The sequence below is a fragment of the Oryzias latipes genome, chromosome 17 (genome assembly GCF_053564925.1).
Source record: "Oryzias latipes strain Hd-rR chromosome 17, Olatipes_Hd-rR_3.1".
Classification (NCBI taxonomy): Eukaryota; Metazoa; Chordata; class Actinopteri; order Beloniformes; family Adrianichthyidae; genus Oryzias; species Oryzias latipes.
The window spans coordinates 12,509,795-12,529,677 of NC_136253.1; the positions used below are offsets into that span (position 1 = coordinate 12,509,795).

Consider the following 19,883-nt stretch of genomic DNA (forward strand, 5'->3'; position numbering starts at 1 on the left):
AACCACTTCTGATTGGTCAGACTGATGACATGTGATTAAGCCTTCAAGAATGATTGGTGGAGACAGTTAAAGGGGCGGGACTTTTCCTTACACACTTATAGCTGCAGCTAAATCGCGCTATCCCGTTATTCTTATCAAAATATCTTTAATAGAATCATATAAACACAAAAAAAAATATTTTATGATATTTCATATTCTTAACTTCTCAGTGTTTTATCAGGGCCTGTTTGGATGAACAAAGAGCTGATTTCCTGGAGATGGTAATTGCTTTTAGATCAGTTAATGAGGGCAATTTCTCACGGCACACTTGACCATCTCCCACGGCACACTAGTGTGCCGCGGCACACTGGTTGAAAAACACTGTCTTAGATGACCCCACCCTTACATTGACGTGTTCTCCCTACCATGACAAAGGTGCATAAAGGTGGAAAGATTTCATGTAATCCATGGACACCAGTGAAGATCACAAATCATTGAAGAAAAAAGGTTCAGAGGCACTGTCTAGTGGGTCTAGATGACCCAACTCCCAATGTTAAAGTGCCTAGGATAGCACAAGGGTTAAAAGCCCTCCAAATCAGGGAACAGGGGACCACAAGAACATGGAGGAGAGGGCGTCTATGCTGTCACCCACCTGACTGTACTTGTCCTGTGACCCCCGTACCACAGAGATGAGTCTGTATCTCATACTCATGATGAGTCTCAGGGGTTTGTGACCCTTTATGCCAGAAAAAAACAAAAACTAATTCAGACACATCTTTATCTGAAACAAGAAATGTTATAAAAATCTGAGAAATGGGGGAAAACAACTTCATCTCCAAATGAATTTTAAAACTTAACATTTCTGCAAAGTATGAAGTGATCAAAAAAAACATGCTATCATAAACTGATTGGAAATGGATGTCCCAAATAAAAAAAACATGTTTCTTTTTCAAGAAAAACTACCAAGTGCACCGATCACACTGAGTGGGTGGAGCTTATGAAGCAAAAAGGAAGTTTTTACTGTCGGTCATGGAGGATTAGATCTGATGTCCTGATGTAAAAATACCACACCAAATAAAATAAATAATAACTGAATCCATGGTGTTTTTATTTACTTCTTTGTTTAAACTACATATTTTAATTCTATTATAGTAATATTATTTTACAAACACAAAAACTCCCATTTCCAAGTAAAAGAAAAATTTTAATAGTATTCAGTTTGAGTTTGAATTGAATATTAAGAAGATTTTTAAACATAGTTGAAAACTAAATTTCTTTTTTTATTCATTCTTGACTATTTGTTCAACAGTCAGTTCACTTTGTGAAGCATTTCTGTCCAAATAAGCAGTGAAACTCCTGACCTAAATGTGTTATCTGCACAGATTTGATCTTTATTGAGATGGTTATGCTCCCTCCCTGAGTGTTTCTCTGTGACGATTCTGTTTGGTGGAAGTTTGAAGCCTCACAACATTCCTACATGTGAGTCACCTTTGGGGACTTTTGCCTTACTTTCTGTCCGGGTCCGTTGTCGGCAGCCCACACGTCACAAGCTAGTACAAGATGTGGTGAAATAAGAGAAATTTACTATTGCAGCCCCTGAGTTAAAGTTTTTAGTTTTTAAACTAGTTTTTGAAGAGTAATCTTTTAAAAAGATGTGGTATTCATATAACTTTGCAGGGAAAAAAACTGTTTATTAGATTATGTGTGATTCAGATTCACATCTGTGAAAAAACCCAGGTATTTTCACGAGTTCTCCACGATGCTGTGCTTCAGTTTCTGCCTGTTTCCTGACGAGCTGCTTCAGCAGAGCGAGAGAAGTCTCAGACTTTGGACTCTGATCATTAACTGTCACCCATCATAAAACAATAAAATACACAATCACTCACACAGGCTACTAACCAAGCAGCTGCTGCTTTTTGTTTCAGTCATCATGAAACTGGCAAACAAACACGTCACAGTTTTAAATTTCTGCTCCCTTTGTTTTCGGTCATGGAGTCAGCCTCAACTCAAAAGCAAGATATTGTCAAGAAATTGTGTACATACATTAAAATAAAGGTATTCAATATAATTGAAGACACGATGAACAAACAGGAGCTGTTTTACTGAAATAAAAAAAACTTCAACTTAAACAAGTTTATCTGAAATGTGTAAATATTTCTCTTGTTTTTTAAAGTCAGGATCATCTTTGAAGCATGATAAACAGTTTACTTATTTTCTAATAAATATTAGGACTATTGATGAGTCACTTTTCACTATTTGATTAAGGGATTAATATGAGAAAAATAGACAAAAACATATTTTGAAGCCGTCCAGTTCCCCCAATGCCCTAATGAAAAAACAGGAAACTCAAAGCTCAACATGAAGAATCCTCATTTCAAAAAGTTCCATCATCATCCAAAACAGGAACAAGCAACCTCCGAGACATATAGGGCAAAGATCTCCCCTGCTCACTGTTGTGCCTCAACATGAACTTTAGCTTCATTCAAAGACTAAAAACTCAAATCTCAGTTATTTTCACTTTGATATTCAAACATTTTTTCATCCAAAATGTTGTTTAATACAATTTTTAGCCTTCAGGTGCCGTGGTTTTGATGAAGTGTGTCCTCACACAGCTGTAATACATTGATTTCTTCCGATTTGTTATCCTATGTGTTGTATTCGTTTTGTAACTTGAAAACGGGTCAGTTTTGACTCAAACACAATATATGGGTTTAAAAATTTTCTGAGTATAAAAAAAAGTAAAAAAATAAGGAGCCTGAACTTGAACCATGCGGCACTCCACATTTTGCTTTAATGATGACTACAGAAAATGTATCCAAATGTACTGTTTCTCTTGGGACAGCAAGTGAATTACAATTAAAACAGCATCAGAAGGCCAACCTGAAAGAGAGAAGTGGACTTCTGATGTCCAGGAACAGCTTCAGTTCTCATGTTTGCTTGAGTCCAGGGGAAAAAAGAGAAATAATGATGTGTCTGTGCAGTAACAACAGCTTCAGTCTGTTTCGGCTCATTCTCAGTATAAATCTGGGATTTAAACAAATTTCTGTTTGTTAAATTCTATCATTCCAGCTTCCTTGGTGAAAGAACAGGTTTCAGAGGTTTGTCATGTTTGTTCTTAGTGGTTCTTTAAACAAAAATCTCATGTTAGTGCTCCGTTCCTAATAATGATTTCTGCCCGTTTGAACTGAGCCACAGAAGTTGAGGTCTGTTTGAGACCAACACCAGAACAGGAAATGTGAACAAGTCAGATCCAAAAGCAACAGACTTCATGAAGGCAATACATTTATCAAATATTAGTCTGTGTGAGATGCTTCAGTCGCCACGAAGACAGAGTGTGTCTAAGGCGTGGTTACAGCCTCTCGTCATCATCATTATCATGATGAGCGCTCAGGAGGAATTGATGGGGACTGCAAGGTGTGGCCCTTCCCTTTATGGCCCCTGAAAGAGTGAAGTCCACTCTCAGGAGCCTCGGTAGTCAGATTCATCCGACAGAAGCAGTGGGGCAGTAGTTTCATTGAGCCTGCAGTACATTTTTGTTCCTTTTCAGGGTTTTTGGCCAAAGAGGCTCCAGACTTCATAACTATAAATACCTGGATTTCTGAGAGTTTTCTTGTTTTCTGAGTGATTTTATTTTTAAGTCTGCAACCATGTCGACGGCAGTAGAGGTAACCGGCTTCATCATGGCTGTGATCAGTTTTCTGGTGACCGGAACATCGCTGTCTAACGACTACTGGAAGATTTCCACCGTGTCCGGCAGTGTCATCATCTCCCAGAGGCAGTTCGAGAACTTGTGGCACGCCTGTGCCGAAAACAGCGCAGGCATCGCTGAGTGTCGGGACTTTGACTCACTGCTTGGCCTCCCAGGTAAGACAAGAAACCAAAATCACAACCAAATCAGAAACATTTCTAAAATCTTGGACAGGTTTGAAATTCTCCTAAAGAAATTTATCGTTTCCTACTAATCTTTCAAAAATAATCTCCTGTGTAGAGTTTGAATAATTGGGTTAAAGTGGTGTTACAGAGATAAGCATGGCTTTGTGTTTGATCTATTAACTATCAATTTTTTATTTGATTGAATCAATTTTTTTAAAACTTTCTAAAAAAGCACTGGAACCGTGGAGAAAAAGTAGACCAACCCACCATGTGGTCTTTAAGGGGGTCAAATGTTCAAGAGCCTCAAGTTTCCCTCCAAACACCAGATCAGGCACCAATCAAAGTCAGAAAACAATAAAAAAAAATCTCATCAAAATGAAAATGCAGCTCATTATTCTTATACATTATATAATAAACAGAACCCTGGATACCCTTTTTCTCCCCATTACCGCTGTAAGTGCTTGGCGCCATTTTGAACTTTCTCCTCAGCTGTGGTAAAATGGAGTCAAACCCCAGAAGTTTTCAATCTTTATTTCACTGTTTTATTTATTAAGAGTGGAAGGAAAGAAAAACCTTTTCCGATGAATATGGGAAAAACATACAAACAACTGACTTAAATACAAAAGATACCATAAATCAGCAAACGTCGTCACATAATGGAAGAAAAAAAACGGAACTGACAGCTTTATTGGTGTCATTTTATGTATGTACAAAGAAAAAGATAAATTCCAATAAAACAGGAAGAAGTCCAAACATACAATAAAGAAAATCTAGTAAACTTTGTCAAAGAAATATATTGCTATGTAAATTTTTTTAGGCCATGTGATCAGATTAGATACACTAATGAACTAAGTGAATGTAATATGTTCACTTTATTATATCGTTATATGTTTTTTTTTATTCAAAAGTTTTTATTTTTAGTTGAATGTTGTATCACTTTGACAGGGCAGCTGATCATGGATATTTTTCAGCGTTTGATGCTTTCTTGCAGCTCTGCTGCTCCTGTAGGTCATCAAGGGAGTGGCAGGTTTTTATTACCCGCTGAGGCGATTAGTTAATAAATAACTGAGCTGGCTCCAGCTTGAACAAGCATATAACATTCATCACCCAAATGTCAGCCTGTTTTTTTCCCCATTCCATATATAGTTTTATATTGTTTCTACACAGACATGAGAGAATTAGACACGTCTGACACATTTCATCACAACACTCTAGCAGGATCTTTTGACAGAAACATTTTTAAGTAGTTTGACATGAAAGCATTTGAACTCTGGTTCTAGCTCCTCTGAAATCCTGACGAGACTCTCAACATCCTCCATCACTCCTTAAAGGACCACTGATTCATTTGCAACTGTAATTCAAGGTTTGTTTTCCCTGTGATATTTGCAGATGCACATTTTCATAAAGATCTGATTAAGTTTTTTGGTTCTGTAGGTGCAGTAAGCATTGAAAATTTATTAGAGTTGAAATAAAATACCACTGGGATGTCATAAACATTTTTAAAAATCTACTTTTACCGCAAACATACATTTCTTTTTCTAATAAGTTTAAATGACCTGTGTCCCTTATGCATGTACCAGGTGAGCATCACTCCCAGATGTGACTTTTGCATTTCTCTTTCAGCTCAGTGGAATAATGTTTTTTGAATATCTGCCTTTTTTAATATAAAAATGTTTTGTTTTCTAAGCCGTTATGTTTGTTTCTGTGTGCAGCTCACGTTCAGGCGTGCCGCGCTCTCATGATCATCTCTCTGCTGCTTGGCCTCGGCTGCATTATCGTGGCTCTGCTGGGACTCAAGTGCATCAAGATCGGCTCCACCACAGAGGAATCCAAGGCCAAGATCGCCACTACAGGGGGCATCCTGAGCATGCTGGGAGGTGAGGCAGAGCTCTTCACATTTTCAGATCAGACACTCAAATGAATTTGAAGACCTTCACAAGGCAGAAGCAATAAAAACCGTCTAAGCAAAGAGGAAAGTCAAAGCCTACAGTCACAGAGGAGGATGCTATTGGGTCTGGGCATCTCTGTTAATAACAAACTGATTATTTTCTGTCTGGTCTCAAACCCAGATGATGAAATAAGTATCAAGTGTGTTAAAAGCAAACATTTTCATTTTGCTTCCATCAGACTCCTTGTTGAACTTTTTCTGAACATGAGTAAATCCTTATTGGTTAAATTTTTACTTGAGAGCAAATGTGCTTACCCTTTTTTCTTTACATCCCATAATGATGCAAAACAGACATGAGATGTTACTCATTAACCAGGAAGACCACAAAACAACCATTCAGATTGGATTTCAGACACAAATAAAAGTGAAAAAGGTTGGTACAGCTCTGTTCTGCTGTCTGCAGGTCTGTGCTGCATCATCGCATGTTCCTGGTACGGATTCCAGGTCGTCCAGGATTTCCACAACCCGTTTAATGGAGGAGTTAGGTGAGCTCACACACTCACAGCTTTGATCCTTCCACACTTTCATGTAGAAACACATGAGTCATGAGTAAACCAGAGATTTCTGTTACAAACAACAAGAAGACACATTCTTTATCAGAGAAATATCACAGATATTATTTGGCCAAAGTTTGACAGAAACCACAAGAAGAAACAGATACTTGAACTAAAACAAAGTTAAGAAACTTTAAGTTTATGGAAAGTATGAAACAGAATAGTATCCAAAGCAAAGAATCAAACATCTTATCCTTGAACATTAAGGTGGTTTACATGAATTTAATCTACGTACGTCTGGATTTGCTGTCTTAGGGCTTGGCTGCCCTCCTTCAAAAAGATGGGTTTGTTTGAGTGTGTCGTCATTACAGAGCTGCATTTGTGTGTCTGCAGGTTTGAGCTGGGGACCGGCCTGTACCTGGGCTGGGCTGGAGGTGCCCTGGCTGTGCTGGGTGGCGCTCTCCTCTGCACCGCCTGTAAGAGGGTGGCAGCTGCCAAGAAGGGGTAAGAGTGGACACACGTCACGTGACCTTCAGCAGATCTTTTTTGTTGGTGTTGTTTGCAAACATTGAATGTCTTTGTTTTCTGCATCTTTACAGCGGATACTTTGGAAAGTCTAAGCAGAAGGTTTACACCGCCACGGCCAAATCGGATCCAGAGTCATCCAGAGCCTACGTCTAACATGCACACAAATACACAAACACACACGTACACACCGCTACACTCTCACTGTCAGGATGCTTACTTGTGAAGCTAACTTAAGCTTTTTCTACGGTAAACTGTTCCAGGGACTGACAGTGCCGGGACAGGCGGATGCTCCGCCTAAAGTTATGACATTAAGAAAACATTCAGGGCATTAGCTTTATTTGTTTAACTAATCATAGAGACAAATCCTACACTGAAGTTTAACTGTCCTCTGTACTTTTGTTGTTTTTGTTTTTTTGTTTTTTTTGTAAAGGTTGAGGATGTGGAATCTTCATCACTGATCCTATGAATACAGAAGTTTGTGATCATCTGATTTCAATTGTAAAGAACACTCAGTTTGTTTGTACCTGAATAAAGTTTATATTACATAATAAATGAGCAGCTTTTGTTTCTGTTAAGCAAACAAATTAATGTTATAACATTTTTCTTCTCTTTTTAAAATCAAAACATCAGAAATTGTAAATCCATACCATGACTAAATAAATTCAATAAATAAATTCAATAAATTCAGTGAAATTTTATTCGGAATCTTTACACACCCCAACTCATTCATCTGATTAATAAACTATGAAGCTGTGGTTCCAGTTTCTCCAGTTCCACAGCAATCAAACTGAGACGTCTTGAACATGATCATATAAGGCTTTAATAAAACTGCTCAGCTAAATATGTCTATCCCAAAGAAATTACCCCCAGTTTTTAGAAAATGTAAACATAAAAGTTATTTTTTAACTGTGGGCACAAGCCCACATTTACTTCTCTGTGTGAGCACAGGGTGTGTTTTCAGAGTGTGCATTTGTGAGAGTATGCGCTGTAATCTGCATGATAATGATGATTAATCTCTGCACTCAGTACCTGCTGACAGGCAGGACAGTGGATTAAAGCTCCACACTGTCCACAAATAATCCTGAGAATACGCATGCACACACACAAACACAAACACACACACACAGACAGGTATGTACTCCTAACCTTCCAACTGGCAGCCCAGAAGCAACATTTTTCTCCCACTGTTGCAGATCAAATGTCCTAATGCAGTCTAAATTTCAAATTTCTGACAGAAATAATCCGGCTGTGTTTACAAATCCAAGTAAACACACTCAAAGTGCTTCAAAAACATTCTGTTAAAAGTTTGATTCTGTTAAAGACCCACTCCAATGAAAATTGTGTTTGTGCTGTTTTCAAGAAGTTATTGTAACATTTTTTTCATGATGGAGGACATATATAAAGAAAGTTAAGGTTAAAATTGCATTTCTGAGTACTTCTTTATACGAAACGTTGTGAATCAGAAGCAGATGAAAAAATGCTGTGGGGGGATCAAAGGTAATACAGTAGGTGGGCCACAAGCAGCTCCATTCTGATGCATCCATGTGCAGATAATTATATCCATGTGCGTCTTCGTTTTCCTCGTCTGAGGCTGATGTTAGGTTGGTGTTGTGAGGGGCTGTGAAGTAGTGGAAGAGAGTGTAAACAAAGGGATGATGGGAAGTCAGGGACGGCTAACTCCATGCCAACAGTCGTGCCCACGACTCAGAGGCAAATTTCCAATGAACACCTATCACATAGTCATTATTCAAAGACCACTGGGAACACTTTTCTAGATCAAAAGATGATCAGTAAAAGTGATTACTGTTTAGATCAATGGTCAGAGGGCCCTAACAAACATTACATCATCGTTTGTTTGGGTTTGCTTTGTTGTTTTTCTCTTTCAGAGTTATTCGGCACAAAAACGTTCAAAAGTGTTGCTCAGTCAGAACAGCTGCTTGAATTAGCAGAAAAACATGTAAAAATATAAAAAAAATGAGTAGAAAAATTGGCCCCTCCTGCTTGTTCTAACTGATCACACATTTCTCCTCACAACATCTCCTCACTACACAGTGACAGTGTTTAAGATTCCAGCAGCTTCTACTCATTATGCACCAAGCTTCCATTGTGAAATAGTTCTGTTAACTTCAGACCTTTGGTGCTCAGTTGACACTCAGAAAAATGCTCCAGGGTTCACCTGCAAGAGATGGTTTTCAAGCAGACGTGACTTCAGGTGAGCTTCCACACCTCTCCAAAGATCACGTCTGAAGAAACTGCTGAGAATTAAACATGAAAACTTGTATTTCTTCATCATCTTTGTGGGTTCATCAATGCAGACCAGGGGCGGAACAACAGGGGGGCAAGGTGGGGCAGCTTCCCCCCAGTGAAAAGATTTGCCTTCCCACTTGACCCCAACATTTGTATCATTTTTGACAAAAATTAAGAATTCATCAATATTATTAGTATCATGTATTCATCAATACACTTTATTTTGCTACAGCTTTACATTAGTAATAGCACCTCAGCTAAAAGAGCTGCTGTTTACATACTAATAACAATAACAAACGGTTTGAATTGTGGATTTTTTAACCTTTCATTTGTGATCAACTTCCACTCTTCTAACTAATTTGCCATCCTTCCAAAGTCTTCTGCCCCCTCCTGCCCCTGAAAAGGTTCTAGCTCCATCACTGATTTAAGTTTTGTGTCTCTGGCTGTGTTTTTGTGCTGCTTCTGGCCCCCACCATCATTGAAACTGAGCTAAAAATGAAGACTGAGCAGCTAGTGGGATAAAGGGAGAGCTTAAAACTGAAACTCCCATCAGCTTTCCCTTCGTGAGTCTGAGTCCGACTGTAATCTGGCCCCGATGTGCTGACTGAAGTGGAACCAGCTGCAATCCTCTCACCAACAGGAAGTCAGTCTGGATGCTTTCTGGGAAGGAGGCGGGACAGCAGGGGTGGGGGGCGGGTCAGAGTTCACCTCTCGGCCCCCTGATTGGCTCGGGGGGTGGAAAGATGCTGTGACAGCCGGTAGATGTTTACATATACGGCCTGTGTGACCGGCGCTGGTCTCCTCCTCTCATTCAGCCGCACACTCGTCGCCTCTACAAAACAGGTGAGTCACTCAGATCTGAAAACAGGCTTTGATCAGATGGTGGTTCAGGTCAGAAACAAACAGCAGCACTCAAGTGAGGAACAGGAATAAGAAAAGTTAACTGAGAGAAACTATGGACTGGGAGTTTAGTTTACGTTAAGATAAATTAGAAATTCATGGAACAACTGTTTATAAACTGTGCAGCACATCTTATTCTGGGGTTCCAAAGTTACTCATTAAGCTCTAATATTCAAACCTTGAATTTTACATTGTCTGTGAAAAAATGCATCAATGTTATTGGATTTTTAAACTTTCAGCACTTTCTTTTTGCCTTTTTACTCCACAAAATCTGCAAATGTTCCCCAGGGAAGCTCAGAGATCTTCCTGAAAAGATCATTCTGTTGGTCTAAGTGGACCAGTCCATAAGATACATTTGTTTGCTTTTACTTTTTTATGACAAAGTTTTTTTTTTACTTTATATGACAAATATTTTGTTTATCCATAACTTTGACAAGAACCTCCCTGAAATTAGTGTTTCTTTCTAAAAACCATTATGAGCACCTTTACTTTTACAGTAAAGGTTTTCTCCCTCTTTACTTCTAATGACCCATCTTGATCAGAAACACACATATCTTTACTTTTATGCTTTTATGTGGTGGGGAGTGTGAGGTGTGGGCTATAGGGTGTGGGCTTCTCTACCAGGTAGATGCAAACATAACTGAAGGGACTTGTCTGTCTTGGCAGGCTGGGATAGTTCTGCAGGAGCTGGAACCGGGTCAAACCCAAACATTTCTTCTCATATATTTCTTTTCAATCATTCAAAAGTAATTATAAAAGTTATTAAAGAAACTAAGAAAACGGAGCAGCTTTTTCCAGGGGGTATGGCATGTAGTCTGGTGTGAACTGCTTGCTGTTTTATACCTTGGAGATCCTCTCGCAGGTCACATGACTGAAATCCACCAAAGATGGTTTCATTTAACAGTGCACAGTTGTTTTTCTGAGAGTGTTACAGGTGTTTTTCAGAGTGGAGACGTGAGAAGCCTCTGGAAGGCTCTTCATAGGGTCAAAAGGCTTGCCTACGTAAAATCTGTTTAAATCTCTCAGCCGTCTGAACTTAATTAACATGGCTGTAAAGAAGTTTTAATCTGTGTAAACAAAACAGACTGACTGTTTCTCTAATTTAATGTCATTGGGTAATTGTGAGCTGAGTCCATAAATGTTTGACCACAAGCCTTCTTCCAAACACACACACAACACGCATACATGCACATTCATACATACATTATACATACAAAATGAATCAGGAAATTGATTCGTTGCTAAACACTGAAGGCACTGGACGAAGACAAAAGCATAACTTAAAGCACAATGTTTTCATCTGACATCTAAAAAAAAATTAGATGCTCTAAGAAACTCCTAACTTGTATTTTTGAAAAATTGCTAACATTTTTTTTAGATAAAATTAACCCAAATAAGTTATATGCGCAAAACCAAAAGCCATCTCTATAGTTCACCAGTAACATATATGTATATATATACACATATTGTTGTTTTTTATCTTAAGACTTCAAAATACTACTTTATTCAGAGCTGAGTTGATATGTCATCTTATGTAAACTATTTAGCAGAGAGAGCCAATTCCATCAAAACTGCACAAGTTTGTTTTCAGCCCAGAAAGATGATTTTCTAGACAAAAACAAGCAGAAGCATGAATAAGCTTGAAGTTATAGTTTAAATTCAGACAGAAAATTAGGGTCTCCTTTGGTTTGGGCTTTAAGAACAAACTCACTTAGATGTGGCCATTTCTCCATTGATCTGTGTGTTTAACCCTTGTGCTATCCTAGGCACTTTAACATTGGGAGTTGGGTCATCTAGACCCACTAGACAGTGATCTGAACCTTTTTTCTTCAATGATTTGTGATCTTCACTGGGGTCCATGGATTACATGAAATCTTTCCACCTTTATCCACCTTTGTCATGGTAGGGAGAACACGTCAATGCAAGGGTGGGGTCATCTAAGATAGCACAAGGGTTAAAAACACAAAAGATATATAAATGAAGCGGCCTCTACACTAAAGAACTGGAGTGTTTCAGGGTCTGCATCTGCAGGTCTCACAGCATATCAGTCATTGAATCACTGCTGGGGGGGTGTCTCTCTGTGTTGAATCAATTAAAGCATACACCTCCTTTAACTATCCTGACCTCTTTCAGCCGTTATTATTTGGTGTTGTCATGGGATTGATTGTTTTGTGCGATTAATTTATTGAGACCATTAAATAATTAATCTATTTTTAATCACACTTATTTTTAACCTAATATTTGCAGTAAAGAGTCTCATTTTGAGATATCTTCATTTAAATTCATGATATTGTGGCACAGTAAAAGATCAAACTACAACAAAAAATACCAACTTTATGATGTCTTCCTAATATAACAGATTTCCAACTTTAACTTTTACTCCAACGGTGTATTTTTTTCTCAATCTACGCGGTACACAGACCAAGACTTGCCCTGGGAGCAATGTAAGAGGTGTTTTCAGTTGAGTTCAAATAAAACGTTCATGCGAGCAAACAATTGGACCTTAGTTCTTTTATATTTGAGAACAAGACAATAGTTATTGATCAAAAATGAGATCAACCCGTTTAAAATAAAACATGATCATTTGACTGTAATTAATTAAATCAGGATTATTGTAATAATTCGACAACCCTAACAATATTTGCATTTTATATTCAAACTTTTAACATCAAAGGGATTTAAAAAGAAAAGAAGAAAGAAATAACTGGAAATTTTTACATCTGTCAGCCTAATGAACTTTATTATGCAGAAAATAAGCCATTTTTGACATTAATGAAAGATACTGGAATATAATAAAGTATACATTTATTTCTAAAAGATACATACATATTGTTTAAACACAAAAGGAAAACATAAAAACGCACTTTAAACATATTTACTCAAAAAAGACATAAAGTAAAAAAGTCAAAATAAAAAACTCAAAAAAGTAAATATCAATGATATTTACTAATTTCTTGTTAAATAATCATCACAAATTTCCATGAAAATGCAAAAATAGGAAGTTGAATTAAGTAGAACTGAAGAACATAGATTATAGAGGATACACCTGAATAAAAACCTTTTGTTTTCCATAATGGAGAAAATGTTCTTGCTAACTCTAGATTCTTTCCAATCCTCAGATTTGGGTCAGCAGCTCCATCTGCTTCATCATGAGTCCAAAAAATGTCATTTTCAAGAAGACCTGCAAAGACAAGTCGGTGAGTGGATTCTCTCAGGAGACACGCTGGAATTCTGCAGAGGAAAACTTTTGTAAGGAAACAAGTCAAGAAATACAGACAAAGTCTATTTTTCCCTGCCAATAAAAAATCACACAATTATAATGTAGGTGTTGATAAAAAAAACTACAAGTAGAAATGTTTCAACAGTATCAGTGACTTCATTTTCACAGATTAAAAATTAAAGTACGGTAGATTTTAATTTTTCCTTCATTAAATGTGAGGCTACTTGGCATTCTGATCCTCACAGGTTTCTCTTAACCCTTTTACTACCCAACAAAGACAAAATCAATAAAAACTGCTGCTTATTGCCTTTAGGGAGTAACACACAATCAGTGTTTTTAGAAAATACGTTTTCTAAATGTGCGGTACTGTTGAGCAGGTAGTTGAAGGGTTAAAGTCATGGTGACAAAAAAGCTATGGTGAGCTCTCTATTTTGTTTGACCTTCATTCTTCTGTTTTTAGGTGGGAGTTTTCATGGGAAAAAGAGATTTTGTGGACCGTGTGGACTCTGTGGATCCAGTTGGTGAGTTTAATGAACTTTCAAACATTTTAGTGTGTTGTTTTTTAAGTTTAACAGGTTCAGTGAATACTGCTTTTCTCAATCATCAAAGAAATCCTTGTATCTTGGGCCACATTATACACATTTTATAAATTATGTTGTTGCAAACCATAGATCAAAAGTTGACCTGTGTTTTCATGCAGCTACTAAAAGATTTTTATCACCTTAAAAATCATTTATATTTTCTAACATCTAGATGGAGTCATTCTGATTGATCCAGAGGTTTTGGCGGGAAGAAAAGGTCAGTACAGAGAAATGTCATTGATATCCTTAAACTCAACAGGAAACGGTTCCTTTAAGTTAATAAAAGTTAAAAGTATGCTGCTGATGCTATTATATGCAAACATGAAGCAAAATATGAAAATGAAAATAGTTAAATAGAAAACACTCATATTTATGGAGAGACCTAACTGCAGCTGAGTTACTAAACCTGTTGCTTAAAGTTACATTCAATCAAGAATAAATGATTTAGACTGAAATTTTTCTATCCATTCATATTTTGAGATTTGGTTCTTGGTTTTGTCTCCACCTTCCAGTGTTTGTCACCCTGTCTTGCACCTTTCGCTATGGCAGAGATGACATGGACGTGATGGGAATTGCCTTCCGCAGAGAGCTGTACCTGGTCACCCGGCAGGTTTACCCCCCAATGCAGGACCGCGACAAGACGGTGCACACCAGAGTCCAGGCTAAACTCCTACGCAAGCTGGGAAACAACGCCTACCCGTTCTTCTTTGAGGTGAGGCGTGACAAGGAACAAGACAGAGAGCAAGGCTTCTTTTATAACCCAAAAATTCAGAAGAAACCTTTTTACTGTAAGGTTAGTTGAAGAAATTCTTAAAAGTGACTGAAGTTGTTTTTGTCTCCTTAGTTTCCTGACAATCTGCCTTGTTCAGTGGCACTCCAACCAGCCCCCAATGATGTTGGCAAGGTAAGATTTTGAGAGAGAATTTGACTCCACAAATTATAATAGCAGCTGTATAGCAAGTACAGAACGCAGAGAGCTTCATGGAATGGGTTTCCATGGCTGAGCAGCTGCATCCAAGCCACACATCACTAAGTGCAAAGCACAGGATGCAGTGGTGTGAAGCACGCCGCCACTGGACTCTAGAGCAGTGGAGACGTGTTCTCTGGAGTGATGAATCACACTTTTCCATCTGGCAATCTGATGGACGAGTCTGGTTTTGAGGTTTCCAGGACAACGGTACATGTCGGACTGCATTGTGCCGAGTGTGAAATTTGGTGGAGGTGGAATTATGGTGTGGGTTGTTTTTAGGACTTGGGCTTAGCCCCTTAGTTTCAGTGAAAGAAATTCTAAACACTTTTTCTAAACACAGGATACCAAAACATTTGGGACAATTTCATGCCCCCAACTTTGTGAGAACAGTTCGGAGAGGGGCCCCTCCTTATTCCAACATGACTGTGCATCAGAGCACAAAACAAGGTCCACAAAGACATGGAGGACAGAGTCTGGTGTGGATGTACTGGACTGGCCCCCAAAAGGTCCTGACCAGAATAGAACACCTTTGGGAGGAAGTAGAGCGGAGTCTGAGAGCCAGGCCCTTTCCACCATCATCAGTGTGCAGTGGAGGACTTAACAGTTTTGGGGCCCCAGTTGAACAATTACAGCGACCCTCTGCAGCAGATGTATTAATTATTTTTTTTAATCCTTACCTAAATAGTAATACAATGAATAACTTCCTTGCTGGTCCACTTTTAGACAACATCAGTGTCAAGAATCCAAATGTTTTGCTAAAGATTTAAAAAATGAAATGGATGATGGGATATAAAGGTAGGCTTACTCCTCCTCAACAATTTCACCCACAACTCAGAGGTAAATGTCTCATGAACCTTTGCTGCTCTGCAGAAACTATGTCCTAGAAAACAACACGAGCTAAAAACATCATAATTGTAATTAAAAGACCACTGGGAATGCTTTTGAAATAGATCAAAAACTGACTAGATTGGAGTGGGACTTTAAGACAACTTTGTAGTAACCAAGTGTTCAGCTTGTTGTTTCTTGCACAATTACGCTTGAAAAATCCCCCAAAGAATATAGTAGAATGTACCTATCTATTCTCATACTCTATGCATTCAAATTTACACTCTTTTTCATATTTTAGTGAATCCAGTCTTGTATTGCAGGTTTTTAACTAAAGAGGAAATGTATTATTGTTGTTTTAGCCGTAGCCCATGTACTTTTTATAAATAAAAAAGTGTGGTTTAGATTTAAGAGGACCCCAAAGCATGAGTGCTCATGATTGAAATGGATTTAAAAAGTTAAAAAAATGAAGAAAATCTTTAAAAAGCTTTTTGAAAAACCTGGACGCTTGAAACTCACATCAGTGGATGAAAGAAGCTCCTCTAAAGATGATAAGACGTTTTCCTTCATCCCTGCAGCAATGTGCCGTGGAGTTTGAGATAAAAGCCTTCAGCGCTGAGAGTCAGGACGCCAAAGTTCGCAAACGGTGAGTCTACGATATCCCGTTAAAAATCCTGACCAAAAACTGTGTGTAACTTTGTGCGTTCTGGTTTTCTGACAGGAGTACCGTTAAGCTGATGATCCGTAAGGTTCAGTACGCTCCAGAGAGTCAGGAGGTGGCACCGAGTGTAGAAATCACTAAGGACTTTGTCATGTCAGACAAACCACTACATGTTCAGGCCACACTGGACAAAGAGGTGGGCTGCTTTGTTTGTATCAGTCTCCAGTTTCACACACAGTAGTTTAAACTATCCAGAATTAGCATCTACTTGCAGGTCAACTGTCTCTTTTGAGCAGGAATAACAATAATCTATTTTGAGCTATAGTCACAAACTTTAGAGATGTAAAATGTTGTAAATGAGAATCACTTTTATTTTCCTCTTAACCGTAGCTTTATTACCATGGAGAACCCATCAAAGTTCATGTCAACGTCACAAACAACTCCAACAAAAACATCAAGAACATCATAGTTTCAGGTAAAACAAGACTGCAACCTTCCAACTGAGAAAAACTAGGAGACCAGTGGTGGATGACACTTTGTCTTCTGCAGTGGATCAGGTCGCAACCGTGGTGCTGTTCTCCAATGACAGCTACACCAAATGTGTGGACTACGAGGATAATGGGTAACGCTTGCACACAGAAAGGTCACATGATTGATGCTCTGAAAAATGACCTATAAATCCATCACATTCTAATTGAAATGGTGATACTACAGGAAACACACTGTACACTTTTCTGACCAGTACTTCAGTTTAAGAGCAGTTGTCTGATTTGAAACGATTTACCTTAGTCAACAACATGCAACTGTGTCCCCCCTGTCAGGGACTCAGTGTCCGCTGGAGCAACGCTGAAGAAAGTTTACACTCTGCTCCCCCTGCTGGCCAATAACAGAGAGAGGAGAGGCATCGCTCTGGACGGCAAACTGAAGCATGAAGACACAAACCTGGCGTCATCCAGCGTGTAAGGAGACACAACGGACGGAAGCACAGCAGCAGATCCAGCATCCAACCAGTCTGACCTTCTGCTTTCTCCTCCAGGGTCAAAGAGGGGGTGCTGAAGGAGGTGATGGGCATCATGGTGTCCTACAGAGTCATGGTGAAGCTCATCGTTGGAGGGTCAGTCTCTGTTTTGGTCTGTTTTCAGCTGTTTCTTTTTACCAAAATGTCTATAGGCTGTACGGAGTCAGAAGACGGAATGTGCATGGCAGACCAACTAATGTAATGTTGATGTACAAAAAATGACAACAATTGTTTTTATTAGACAGATTATTTATTAAAGCTTAAAAGTATGAAGGGAAATTAAAGCAAACATCCAAGTTTGTGGAAAAAGGTCAGAGATGTCATTGAGAGAAAGTCTGTGCAGCAACAGCTCAGCTGTTAAAGTTATCTGCTCTCAAACATATCGGGCTGAACCAACAGGCTCATCACCTCCAGAGAACTGATCAAATTGGTTATGAAGCTGTAATATTCTTCAGATTCTGGTGCTGATCTTATCCGTATTTTTGTTTTTATTAATCTGGTTTTCATTTCTGCTTTTGACTCGCTCAGGATGATGGGATCCAGGTGAGTTCACCTTTTTCTTTTCTTCATGTGAATGTGAAAAACTAAAATAGTTCATTCTCAGCTTCATCGCTGTTCGTTTTGATAATGTATTTTAACAAAGTTGACAAACCGAGCTCATGTATTGCATATTCTTTAATTTTTTTTTTTTTTTTGCATTGTTGTTTTAATGTTTGAAGGCCCCATTCTGAAGTCTTAATGCAAAATGAATCTGGAAGGGGATCAAAATGCAGCTGAAGCCTTTTAAAAGCATTAGAATAAATAAATTAGAACAAAAATAACTAAAAGAGTGTGGATGATGCCAAAAATAATGACAAACAAATTGAAGCAAACCTCTGCTTAAAGGTGTGATTGTTATATGATAGATCAAATGACAAACTCAGGTTACAACACAAGTTGTACCTCCTGCAGATGGAACAGAAACACGTGAATCTTTATATGTCAACACAGATGCCATTTTTAAGTTATTGTTGTCACAGTTCACACATATTCAGTCAAAACAGAAACAGAGGGACTGAGATGAAGTCTGTAAAACAATAGAAACTCTGGGTTGGACACATTTGTTATTGTACATTTTTTCTGAGAACTTGATGTTTTGTGTTGCAGCGAGGTCGGCCTGGAAGTTCCCTTCAGACTGATGCATCCCAAACCTGATGCAGGTATCATGTCTTCATCTGTTCTTCATTTAAACAAGTTTTTTTTTTCCTTTTTACTTCAATCTTAATATTTTTTTCCTTTTGTTTGTTTGTTTTTGTGCTGCTAACAGTGAGGGAGAGGTAATTATTCCATTTTCCAAGTTGGTCTGTGGGTTTTGATTGAACTCTTGCAGAACATGAAGCAGTGCAGCGAGTTTGATGCACAGATGGGCGGAGCATCGGCTCTTTCTCCTTATCATCTCCGGCTCAGTTTTCCTCAGCAGCCTTAACTCATCTCTAAACATCAGGCTCTGGATAAACAGCTCAGACTGATTTTCCAGACTGTTAATTTAGTTTTAAATTCCTAGAATGATGTAGAAACATTAAAATGTTCAGAAATGATTGAGCAGTGAAGCTACATTAAGAGTCTATAAGTTTCATCCAGACCTAAAAATTAAATGTTTCCCATTTCCAGTGAGATGGAGGACGAGATGGTGTTTGAGGAGTTCAAGCGCTCCTACCTGAGGGGAATTATTGCTGGTGATGATGATGATGAGGAAGGCAACGTGTCGGGAGGAGATGACATTACGCCCAAAGAGAAGTGAAGAAAATTAAGGTTTGACGGACGGAAGCAGCTCAGAGATCATGTTAGAAATGAAAAGTTATTCCTATTTTCTTAAAGGTTTGTCCCTCCATGGCTGCTTGATTCAACCACAGTGTGCTGTTGAAAAATAAAATAACAAAAAAACACATGGATATGAATGTTTCACTTTAAATCATTGTGAATTTCTGGCTGTTCAGTTCTGCTTTCAGGGGTTCCCAGGTCTTAAAAGGATTTTTGATCATTGTTTATTCTTAATATTATTTATTATAAATTTATGTATAGTATTTTATAATATTATATCATATTATTGTTTATGTTTTAATAGATGAAAGTTATTTGAAGTAATTGAAAGAGAAGCTTTCTTGGCAATAAGCTTAGAAATTGTTCAACAAAAGAAATGTTTTGTGTGAGGTAGTGCTTCTGCATTTGCAGACTCACGGCTCAGACTCTCATTAAGATTTAAAGTTGTAGTGACATTTTTCTACAACTATAAATGCTGATTGTTTCCTTTTTGTTTCACTGAGGCAAAAATTTTCACCTTCAACCCGAAAAACTAACCAGCAGAACTCCCCTTTAGCAGCAATTTCAATATTAACATATTACTTATTTTTGAAAATGTTGTTTTCCTGTTTTTGAACATTTGGTAAATAAATCCTGGCTGACACATTTGTGAATTTTCTGTTCTTGGTTTGGTAAAATGGGGAAAAACTGATGTCTTTCCTCATTAGTTAGTAGCAAATGAGCCATTTTTCAAACAGGAGATGTAATTTTAGTGAAAAGGCATCAGTAGATGTTAATGTTTGTCTGTGACATATATATTTGAGATTAGTTTTTGAAAAATAAGATAATTTACAAAGTGT

General features: G+C 38.1%; 2 protein-coding genes across 2 annotated transcripts; both read left to right on the plus strand.

The window, feature by feature from the left end:
* Positions 1–3,346: 3,346 nt before the first annotated feature.
* cldn15la (claudin 15-like a) lies at positions 3,347–7,374 on the plus strand. The gene is made up of 5 exons (XM_004078759.5): positions 3,347–3,843; positions 5,565–5,729; positions 6,204–6,285; positions 6,688–6,798; positions 6,894–7,374. The coding sequence occupies exons 1-5, from the start codon at positions 3,627–3,629 to the stop codon at positions 6,973–6,975; spliced, it is 657 nt and encodes a 218-aa protein (XP_004078807.1). The 5' UTR covers positions 3,347–3,626; the 3' UTR covers positions 6,976–7,374.
* Positions 7,375–13,087: 5,713 nt separating this feature from the next.
* Positions 13,088–19,175, plus strand: saga (S-antigen; retina and pineal gland (arrestin) a; the record flags this gene model as incomplete). Its single annotated transcript, NM_001122901.1, is given in 16 exon segments — positions 13,088–13,126; positions 13,129–13,166; positions 13,650–13,710; positions 13,943–13,987; positions 14,283–14,482; positions 14,615–14,674; positions 16,144–16,211; positions 16,287–16,422; positions 16,617–16,701; positions 16,776–16,848; positions 17,048–17,185; positions 17,263–17,340; positions 17,773–17,787; positions 18,391–18,443; positions 18,551–18,560; positions 18,895–19,175. Coding segments are annotated over 15 exon segments (1,190 nt in total), but the record flags the coding sequence as incomplete, so codon positions are not given.
* Positions 19,176–19,883: the final 708 nt, after the last annotated feature.

Bases quoted from the DNA above. Each gene is read 5' to 3' on its own strand.
- cldn15la (XM_004078759.5), top strand. From the start codon at position 3,627: ATGTCGACGGCAGTAGAGGTAACCGGCTTCATCATGGCTGTGATCAGT. The intron at 5,730-6,203 runs GTGAGGCAGAGC...TGCTGTCTGCAG, and splicing joins CATCCTGAGCATGCTGGGAG to GTCTGTGCTGCATCATCGCA. The intron at 6,799-6,893 runs GTAAGAGTGGAC...GCATCTTTACAG, and splicing joins GTGGCAGCTGCCAAGAAGGG to CGGATACTTTGGAAAGTCTA.